The following is a 10,651-nucleotide window of genomic DNA, read 5'->3' as shown; positions in this document are numbered from 1 at the left end:
CGCGCGCGCACGCCGCCTGGCGCCCAACGGCTCGTTTGTCCCCGCCCGCCCGCCCGCCCGCTGACAGACGAGGCCGGGAGAGCGGCGGCCGGAGCTGGGCGGCGGCGGGGCCCCAGCCGCCCGTTTATTGCCGTGGGGAGCAGGGGAAAGGGGGGGACGGGGGCAGCCCGGCGAGACCCGCCGCCTCCTCTCAGCCGCCCCCCCCCCCCGCTCCGAGGCGCTCAGGAGATGATCTCGGTCTGGTGGCGGGCCAGCGCCGGCGGCAGAGTGGTCCCGCAGGGGCCCGGGAAGTGGAACCTGGAAGGAAGAAGCCGGGTGAAGGGGCGGGCGAGGACTCGGTGCTCAGTCCTGCCTGTGAGGGAGGGGGCCGTAGGCCTCCTAGGACCGAGGGACAGACGTCAGCTCCGCGCCTGGAAGAACACAGCTGTGGCTTCAGCGTGAGCTAATCCCACCAAGGAAGAACAACCCTCTTTTCTCACTTATTAGAAGAAAACAATGTTTCCTACGCACTGGGGAAAAGACTAGATCGTGTTCGTTTAAAAGTTTTCTAGGCGTTTTAGCGGTTCAATGCAAAAGACAATGAAGATGGAGGGGACTAAAGGTTGCTAGTTTACAACTGAACAGCTTTACCTGAATCTGTTCGTAGCAGGAGTAGCTTCCATGTTAAATTCTGCAACTGGCACTCCTCTGGCAGATACCTGAGGGGCAAACATAGCGGCAGGATACACCACAGAGGAGGTCCCAACCTGCAGGGACAGGGGGGAAAAAAAAAAAAAACAAACAAAAACGGGAGTGTAGCAGGCCAGTAGTTAAACAGACAAAACCAAACCAACCCACGAGGTAAGGACCCTTCTCAGAACACTGGATGTGCAAAACCCGCTGAAGCATGTAAGATTCCTACAGAAATGAAACCAAATCAATAGATTTAGTGTCACTGCATACGTAGCCATCTAACATAGCATGAGAACTGGGAATTGTTTCTCTGATGGAACCCAACTAAGCCTGTTTGTGGATTATAACTGTAGATGAAAAAAAAAAAAATTGCAGAAAAACCAAATGGCAGACTTTGCCTCCAGGAAAACAAAACAAGACATTCCTTCTGTTACTCGAGATTATTCTGTGAAGGGTACACAGTATTCTGAGCAAGTGTTTTGGTCAGCGATCTGGACCCTACGTGGCATGTAAACAACCTCACCAAAAAAGCAACACATGACAACAGCTAGCTACCTTCTTACAACATTTGGTCACCTTTTTTTTAAAATGAGCATCAGAATAATCATATTTTTCACTGTTTGAGAAACTCAACAGCTAAACAATATGAGCTAACCTCTAACGCTTGAAACTCTAACACCTGTGTATACTAAATGCAGACCACAGATGCCAGCTGAGCAAGATGCACACATGCTGAACCTGTTAACTTATGAGCAGTATATTGTCCTGGTTTATGGCTGGGATAGAGCTGATTTTCTTCCTAGTAGCTGGTATAGTACGGTGTTTTGGATTTAGGATAAGAATACATTTCTCATCAGAGTACCTCTTCAAACTTCATGGTCTTACTTGTTTTACACTTAAAGCTAGAGAGTCCCTCTGGCTTTTAGTGCCCTCGGGGAAGTACAAGTACATCTCCTTTACCCAGGAGGTGCAACCCCTTCACCGTGGCTTCCCGGCCAGTTAAGGGGCTAGGTAACAAAAGCGTCACTCACTACCAAGCAGAGGTCGCAAATATCAAGCTCCTTCTCAACCTCTGTGAGAACGTCAGGATCCAGGGCTTCACCAAACCACACGACGTGGGGACGGAGGAGCCCGTTGCAGCCGTCCTCCTCACACCTGTTTAAAAATCACAAAGAGACAGCATTAAGCTGCTGACATGGACATTTCAGGCTGCAAAACGGCAAAGTAGTTTTCATTCTCATTTGGGCATGTCTCACCTGCTCTCGCTCTTTCTCCCTTCTCTTTCACAGCCCTCCCCACACCCTCCTCTACCACGTGTGCTGGACAGAAGGCAGCCGATGCCATGCTACACGTGTGTTGGAAGTACACACATGCTGCCCTGCCACACAGAACGGTTGGCTGAACAGTTGTTCAACTCAAGATACTTCATCGTGTCTTCCCCTCACGCAACTCCTGAAATGGATGAAACTTAAAACATAGTATGTGCTACAGACCTCGGCCTCCCCCAGCTTTAACAAACTGGCCAACAGGTTTTTAAGGAGAAAGTGAACTGAAAGACAGAAGCATCGCATTAGCCTCTTTTCCTTAGGAACCAGATGAAAAATACGGTGGCTTCTTGCATCTGCAGCTAGCTAAGGCAAAGCTTCAGCCATTATAAAAAAGCACCGTGGCACACACATTTAATGCCTGCAAAGGACTATGCAGTGGCTGTAGGCCAGCACAGTGTTCCAGAATGACTAACAACAGTAGGTAGCACCTGCAAAGTAACAAAACGTTTACTGTGTAGCACTTTGTTTCTTACTGCAATTCTCCTCCTACTCCACTTACTACAAACCCCATGAATTTAGGCATGTTTCAGCTTGATGCTCAAGTACACTAACATGCGATCCCTTTAGCATCGTGGTAAACTTCTAGTACACACTCCTGTTGTCTGCTGTCCCCCGTAACTTTAGGCTCAGATCTCTGGGGTAAAGTCCCACGCCTCTTTCTGCTGTAGAACGTCTCTGTGTCCTTCCAAAACTACGTGAACGGTAATATAAGCCTTTGACATGCGCAAAGCACGATGAGGTTAACAGCAAAAACCAAAGTGGTCCATACGTACTGAGGAAGGTCTTCAACTGGAATCACGGCCTCTTCTGTTTCAGGATCTGGAGCTCTGAAGTTACAAAATTGAAATACATATTCAATCGTACAAAGCGCACTTTATATATTAATAAAAACTTAGTATTCTCTAAAACACACTCTCCAATCAAGGAATCTTTGCAACTTCAGCCAACTTCCAACACTTACTACAACCCTAAAATACCATACACAGGGCAGGCAGGCATTTGTCCAGAATTATCCCAGAGCTAAGCAACTGTAGTAAGCTGGTCAAAGCCTGTCAAAGGCACAACAAATATTTATGTAGCTATCTAAAGATCTGGTGAAACGCAAGGGGAAAAGAACCTAAAAACCTATGAGCATATGCCTGTCCTGTCCGCTTCCCCCCCCCCCGGTTTTTTTAATGGTGAAAGAAAGAGGATGGCTAGAAAAAGGAGACTGAAGGATTCTTCCGCAACTTTTTAAGTTGCAGAAATCCCAGGGACTGATGCTTCCCTCCTGCTTGTTTCATACATCTGTATTTTGAGATCTGTAATCATGAGAATCTTATTGACGAGTTGAAGGACAAAAGCTACGAGGTGCTCAAGAGATGCAGAAGAGGACAATCCATGTATCAAGTGATGACAGGAATAAGCATCCAATTTAATAAAACACCTGGAAAGTGAAGAGGATGGGAGTACACACACATACTCCAAGAGTACAATTAATTGACATCCAATACAAGACTTTCAAACCATCTGAAATTGTTCTAATTAAAACATATATAATGTTGTGATAACTTAGGGGTTAACAGTTATTCATTCACAGGACTTAACGGCATCACGGGCTCTCACTGAAGTTACCAAACAGTATACTCACGTTTCAAAACAGCTGTGTAAAATTTAAGCATTAATGCTACTAAAGGAAAATTAGGTGGTTGGCTGAAACTCCTGTACGCTCCTAAAATGGCTCCTTTTCTACTGAACAGCAGACAAAGTAGAAAACAGAGTTTACAAGGCAGACGTATTACCCTTTCCCGGCCAGTGCGGGGCATATTGGACTCTTGTAATTCGCAGCTACATTTCCACAGTTGGTGCATCGAGTTTTAAATAAACTACCTGAAACACACAAAGAGAAAACATCAGGGATCAAGCAACTGCTCTGAGGTATGGCTGTACAAGCAAGTGGTTGTGTTCATCCCGGACAGCCTTTATTTGACTTTGAAGACTATACCTTGTGGGTAACTTACTACATGAACGTAACAGCTAAGTGTTGAAAGCTGGCAGCATTATGAACAAGATGCTATTTACACAGTGCTTACACACACTTTTGGTCAGCAACCCAGGGCAACCAGCATCATCGTTAAGCACAGGCCAGGCCCAGCAAAGACAGACACAGCCCTTTCAGCTGAAAGGCCGCAGTAAACAACAGCAACAGTCCCTCTAAGCTATGATTTATCACCTTGTTCTACCTCACAACATCAGTAATACACAGCCTTGTAGCAGTATTTCAAAAGAAAATAATTATTTAAAATATCTCTGAGGGAGATGATTTCTGCTTATTGCTTTTCCCCTTAAATCAGAAACATTTTCTTAAAAAAAAAATATGCTGGTTAACACCGTTCTGTTTTATGTGAAACTCCCCAACCCCAAGACTTTTGTAGGATTAGTAACGTGCTGTAGAGATGTGCAATATTACCAAGAGTTTAAAATTATTTCTATTTTGTAAAGAATGAGGATAATCAAAATTAAACTATACCCAAGGCTTTATCTTTGGATCCACAACCGCAAAAAAATTTCTGCAGGTTCCCTGTGTCCAGATCACCAAGCAGCGGTGGGAAATGCCATTTAAACCTTTTGTGATACTTAAGTTAAAAAGCATCATAGTGCTGGAGGACCAGGATGGGACTTTGTCCTGGGAGACTTTCAGTCTGCAGCAGGGCCTGCAGAGTGGAGAAAGGAGGAGTGGGGGCACCCTGAAGGATGGAGAAGGGCCTCCCCCGCCTCGTTCTCTCCACACCTGTAAATTTCCCCAGATCCAAAAGCCCTGCTGACCTCCATGCACCGCACCTGCGTTGTGTTCCTCCGGCACTTTGTGGGAGAGAGGGCAGGAGCAAGGAATGCTACTAATGACAGGGAAGAGAGAGGGAGAGCTACTGGGTGTAGGAGAGACGGGTAAGGGAATCTCATCCGCTTCCAGCACCTTCTTCCTCCTGTAGCCAAGGACCGCGCAGGTGGGTCTTTGAAGGACAGGACAGAGGGAAAGCACCAGGGTTGGTGAGACCAGTCTTGCCAATACACCTTTTATTGGTGGCAGTACTGGTGTGGCACCACCACTACCACACAGTGGATTCTTTTCCCCTTTTCTAAGCAAAATCAGCCAAGTGTCACTATCCACATGCATTCAAGTGGATCTGAGGCAAAACCGAGCAAGCGGGAAGGGAGAACCAGTTCCTGTGTACTGTCAGAATCCATTAAAAAAGAAAGATGAGAAATAAAGAGAGGCTACGGAGTACCCGAAACAACTTCCAAAAGAGAACAGGGTGGTATTGTAAATAACTTCATGCAAATTAGTATTATTTTAAAGACAAATTTCTTCTCTCCCCGTACTTATCCTGCTCTCTCTTCTCTCCGCCAAGTCTGCGGACCTGTAGCAGACAGGTAAGCTGGTTCTTACCATGAATTTCTAAGAGGTGCTTTGTGCCTGCCTTTCTGTGTAGCTCATCAATGTTCTGAGTAATGACCACAACACTCCTTCCTTGCTTGCTCAGTCGCCTTTCGCACTCTGCAATGGCAATATGTGCAGGATTTGGATGTTTACTCAACATCACTTCCCGGCGGTAATGGTAAAATTCCCATACACGAGAAGGGTTTCGCGCAAAAGCCTCTGGAGTAGCCAGCTCCTGGAAAAGACATAACAATTCATCCTACCAACGAAAGGGCAGGAAAAACCCCTCCCCAGATGAAGCCCGCTAGATTACTGCCATTTACACTGCTACCTGCATAACAAGATAATCAAAAGCAGATTATTTATAACCAGGTGCAGTGGACAAGAAAGTAGTTCAATTGCCCTTACGAGGATGACAAGTCAAAGTACCTTATCAAATGAGGAAAAAAACGGTATCAATAGCATGGTACGTGGTTTTACATAGTACACTCGGACCTTACTCTGTGCTGCCCTACCAAACTATTAGGAGTTTAGTACAGCACAAAGGAAGATGAGATATTTCAATGCACATGATTTTTGGCATTCAAACCCCTCTTTTCCACAGTAGCCATAAAACTCAGCATCGTGTGGATATATTTCCTTTGCCAGCAATTTCTTTTCTGCCTTAAGTGTAACACAAGCCAAATTACAGCCATTGTCAAAATCGAAGTCTAATGTCTTGTCTTTTATGTGCCAGTAAAATCTAAGCTATACTTTCCACACTAACTTTAATTTTGCCTTTTTTTAAAATGAGGAGTAGCTCAGTCTAACGCTTCAATGCACAATTCTACTGATATAAAAACGCTGAATGCAAGCTTTCTGATGCAGAAGGACCAGGCATTTATACACACACATGCTTTTTTTGACTTGATAGTCACTGAAAGAAAAAAATGCGTCTTTAGATTCAAACCATCTTGAAAAACTCATCTCTCTGACCCCTTTTTAACTTCATGAAGTCTTTCATGAATGCTGTCATTAAAAACCATAAAGAAAGCAAATGTGACTGCAGTTTGGGGTAGCAGTTACTGACAGTCTGATGGTTACTTGAAACATCTGCAGCACCACACAGGATCAGACTCACCAGGCACCTATACAACTCGCACATTTTGGTGCTCGCCGCTGCACCGCTCCACCCCCTCAGCGTCTGCTTCCACCTTCTCTCCCACCCCCATGGCTCCCAACACTGGCAAGATCCATGCCAGCAAGAGAGACAGACCTTGTGGGAGAGTTAGAGACCGTGAGGAACTCTGCCCCCAAAGAAAAAAAATTCCTAAAACATTTTTAAAGAGTATTATGAGAAACCAAGATTAAAAGAAAACAACTAGTCCGTATCATCGGTTCTGCTTATTTTGGTAAAAGGTTCTTAAGAGTTTAGAGCAGGAAAGGCCCCGCAAGGTAAGAAAACAGTGAGGGTGTCAAAAGATGAGCAAACAGCTAAGCTGCAAGGCAGCAAGAAAGCAAGGATGGTAGAAAGACCCAGAGCTGTCTGCAAGAACATTGTTTTTCCCAAACAACTGATAAACCAAACAACGGGCAAGACGTTGCAGCTGCACAAAGCAGACCCCAGGGCATGGGGAAGAGCTGCAGACAGGGCTGTCGGGAGAGCTCTGTCCCCGCCACACCGCTGTGGGAGCGCTTCCACCCTCTAAGGTACCCAGCTTCTTCTGACCCTTCACGCTCACCTACCTGATGGTATAGAGAAGCACAGCTGTGCAGACACGTGCCACCAGTACGTACCTGGGCTTGCCACTTTCTCCAGAAACCTCCAGCCCCTCTGAAGGTTGGAACTCCACTCTCCGCACTAACACCAGCTCCTGTGATAATGGCTATATGCTTTGCTTTGGCAAACACTTCTCGAAAATCAGCCATATCTATGCGTGGGGAGGAAAAACAAACAGCCGTTCAGACACTTACACTTTTTTATAAGAAGCCATACAGACAGTGCTGGCAAACTCATGCATCCAGAAATGTCTTCCACATACACCTCCCATGACTTTAATTTCAGAATACTAATTTGTTTCCAAGTTTCTGTATATTGGAATTTGAAGGGCAGCTCCTGGAAATCCTCAAAAATGCACATGAGCAAGCTCAGTAGAGCAACATGTATTAAACTATGAATACACTCAATATTTGAAAGACAGAGCCTTAAACTAAAACCCCACACTAGAGCTACCTAGATAATAACTGTTGCCACCACCACCCAGGAACAGTTTGCTTCCTAATTGTAAGGTAAGATCCCGAGATGAAAAAAGTTTACATTTAGTTACAAAGTATCACCTTCAAAATTAAGGTAATTTGGGAAAACTCGTTTCCTTCTGAGGCAATCTTGCCCCTTTTCTAGGTTTGCAATTGTATTTTCTATTTTTTAATGTATATTCCCTCCATTTTTCCCCACATGGTAAAATAACTTGGGAAAAAGATGGGAAATTTCCTTTACATTTTTCTAAGAGTGAAAACAAGATTAAAAAGAAATAGGTTAGCTACAGAGACACAAAAATAATCTCTTCTGGTTTACCTCAGATACGAATTTCAAAGCAACATATTTTAGAATCACAGAATGGCTGGGGTAGGAAAGGACCTCTGAAGATCCTCTAGTCCACCCCCCCCGCTCAAGTAAGGTCAGCCAGAGCGGACTGTCCAGGACTCCGTCCACTTGGGTGGCTTTTGAGTATCTCCAAGGATGGCGACTCCACCACCTCTCCCTGCACAAGCCATTCCAGTGTTTGACCACCCTCACAGTAAAAAAAGTGTTTTCTTGTGTTCAGATGGAACCTCGCATGCTTTAATTTGTGTCCGTTGCCTCCTGTCCTGTCACTGGGCACTACGGAGAAGTCTGCCTTGTCTTCATTCCCTCCCATCAGGTATTTTTATGCATTGATAAGATGCCCCTGAGCCTGGTCTCCTCCAGGCTCAACAGTCCTGGCTCTCAGCCTCTCCTCGTATGTCAGATGCTCCAAGCCATTAATCATCTTTGTGGCCCTTCGTTGGACTCTCTCCTGCATGTCCATATCTCCCTCGTACTGGGGAGCCCAGCACTGGACCCAGCACTCCAGGTGCATCTCACCAGGGCTGAGCAGAGGGGAAGGATCACCTCCCTCGACCTGCCGGAGATGCTCTGCCGAGTGCAGCCCAGGAGGCTGTTGGTGGTCTTTGCCACAAGGGCTCATCGCCGGCTCATGGTCAGCTTGGCGTCCACCAGGACCCCCAGGGCCTTTCCAGCAGGTTGGCCCCAGCCTGCCCTGGTGCCTGGGGTTATTTGTCCCCAGGCGCAGGACTTGGCATTTCTGTTTGCTGAACTTCACGAGGTTCCTGTCAGCCCATGTCCCCAGCCTGTCAAGGTCCCTCTGGATGGCAGCACGACCCTCTGGCGTATCAGCCACTCCTCCCAGCTTTGTGTCATCTGCAGACTTGGTGAGGGTGCACTCTGCCCCATCATCCAGATTGTTAATGAAGGCATTAAACAGTATTGGCCCCAGTATTGACTCCTGCAGTACATCACTAGTGACTGGCCTCCAGCTGAACTTTGAGCTGCTGATCACAACGCCAGCCTTCACAACTTACTACATGGGATTTTTTTGTTTCTTTTTTTTTTTTTAGTACCAAAAGCAAGTACGTTTTTATAAGAAGAGACTATTACTGGAGAAGTCCCAAGACCCACAGCACAAGAGCCGTAGAACTGGGCAGAGAACTACAATTCTGATGCCCCATCTGCCGTTGGAAACCAAGCCTTGGAAGCTCTTGAACGTGTAAAGATGAGGCCCGAAGTCCTCCTAGTCTAGTCTCCAGTCTCAGACAGCAGCCAAACGCTGATGCTCAAGATGGCAGAAAAAGCAAGCGCACCTTGGCCTCCCAACTGTTAGGGGTTTTGCTATTACACCTGTGAAGTTCTCTGCGCCGTTTTCAAGTTAAGGCACATCCTCAAATTAAAAAACAAAACCAGAAAACCCTCAAACAAACAAAAAGAGGATATTTACTACTACTAGACTGAACAGGGCTCCTGGGGTTACTCAATACCCTGCTCCTGAGTCGTTACAAATGCTCGAGGCCCTCCATAATTCTTGCACAAAGAAACGAGGAGTAAGTTTTATTACCCATTAGGATTATGAAAAGGAAAGGCAATTAACCAGTGTATGTTTATGTGCATAAATTATAAATACTAAAGACATGTCACCAGGCAATCATACTGACTGCAACGACGCGAGGGTTTCTGGAACTATACGGAATACAGACACCAAAGATAAATTTTAGCAGCTAGGAAAAAAAATAATCAACTTCACGCTCTTCTAAACGTTTTGAATTAAACTGTAGATTCCACCTATTACACAAAACCTTCTAGAATTTCAAAGCCAGCTTAAAAACCTGCGCGGGGTACCAACGCAAACAAATAGGTGCCTTACTTGAACTGGGACGAGCCATTTCCGAGCAAACCTTCTGTTTCTTTGAAGCAGCAGCCTTAAGTCCACAATACGCCTGAGAAACCAACCTTCTAGCAGTCAGTTGAAAGAGACTCATCAGCACCGCTCGGAAGTACGCCACCTGAGAAGAAATAAATCACAACAAACCTTAAATACGTACGAAAACGCACCGCCGCCGATTCGCCCTAATGTTTAACTCGCACCACGCTCTTTTAAATTTTACTCCCTGACGTAAAAGCGACGGCAATCCCAGCCGGTAGCCAGCCTACGTGCAGCTGCCCGCCCGCAGAAGGGCGAAGGGGAACCGCGCCGGCGGACGGAGACGCGCCGGGGGCGGGGGGGTGAACGGGTGGTCGCGACCGCTTAACACCCCCCCCCGGCGCGTCTCCGTCCGCCGGCGCGGTTCCCCGACCCCCGGTGAAGGCCGGTACCGCCGGTTCGCGCCCCGCCGTAGGTATTTACCTCAGCGACGGAGACCGGCGGTGGCACGGCGCCGAGGCCGAAGCGTGCGTCGCCGCACGTCCCGCCCCGGGTTCACGAGGGGGCCGGTCCCTCGCTCCGCTCCGCCCCGGTTTCGTTTTTTTTTTTTTCTCGCTGTTAAAAGAGCTGCCGTTAACTGTGTGAAGGCAGGAGGGAGATGGATGGAGCCCACAGCTCTAGTCCTTTTCAGTCAATCTGAGATTTTACACTTTTATTATTTTTTTTTTTTCCTTTGAATTCTGTAAATTACCAGCTCAACAGACGAAGAGGTCCCTAAAACATGGGAGAGGCCTGGACCA

General features: G+C 46.6%; 1 protein-coding gene across 3 annotated transcripts; it reads right to left on the bottom strand.

Moving 5' to 3' along the window:
* Window positions 1-91: 91 nt before the first annotated feature.
* On the bottom strand, window positions 92-10,430 carry SIRT5 (sirtuin 5). 3 transcript variants are annotated; one of them, XM_052808969.1, is made up of 9 exons: window positions 10,335-10,430; window positions 9,855-9,993; window positions 7,195-7,328; window positions 5,428-5,653; window positions 3,782-3,869; window positions 2,774-2,827; window positions 1,704-1,827; window positions 631-746; window positions 92-297 (listed from the first exon to the last, which is right to left on the bottom strand). In XM_052808969.1, exons 2-9 carry the CDS (start codon window positions 9,967-9,969, stop codon window positions 222-224), a joined length of 933 nt encoding a protein of 310 aa, XP_052664929.1. In that variant the 5' UTR covers window positions 9,970-9,993; window positions 10,335-10,430; the 3' UTR covers window positions 92-221. The 3 variants fall into 3 exon arrangements, with proteins under 3 accessions (XP_052664929.1, XP_052664763.1, XP_052664847.1); XM_052808803.1 differs by lacking the exon at window positions 10,335-10,430 and adding an exon at window positions 10,076-10,191; XM_052808887.1 differs by lacking the exon at window positions 10,335-10,430 and having other exon boundaries at window positions 9,855-10,063.
* Between the last annotated feature and the right edge of the window lie 221 nt (window positions 10,431-10,651).

This window comes from Harpia harpyja, chromosome 1 (assembly GCF_026419915.1).
Source record: "Harpia harpyja isolate bHarHar1 chromosome 1, bHarHar1 primary haplotype, whole genome shotgun sequence".
NCBI lineage: Eukaryota > Metazoa > Chordata > Aves > Accipitriformes > Accipitridae > Harpia > Harpia harpyja.
The sequence above is the reverse complement of the archived record's forward strand: the minus strand, read 5'-3'. Positions and strand labels throughout refer to the sequence as shown.

Bases quoted from the DNA above. Each gene is read 5' to 3' on its own strand.
- SIRT5 (XM_052808969.1), bottom strand. From the start codon at position 9,969: ATGAGTCTCTTTCAACTGACTGCTAGAAGGTTGGTTTCTCAGGCGTAT. The intron at 1,828-2,773 runs GTACGTATGGAC...ATTTTTAAACAG, and splicing joins CCAGTTGAAGACCTTCCTCA to GTGTGAGGAGGACGGCTGCA. The intron at 747-1,703 runs GTGAGTGACGCT...CTGTCCCTGCAG, and splicing joins TTTGCGACCTCTGCTTGGTA to GTTGGGACCTCCTCTGTGGT.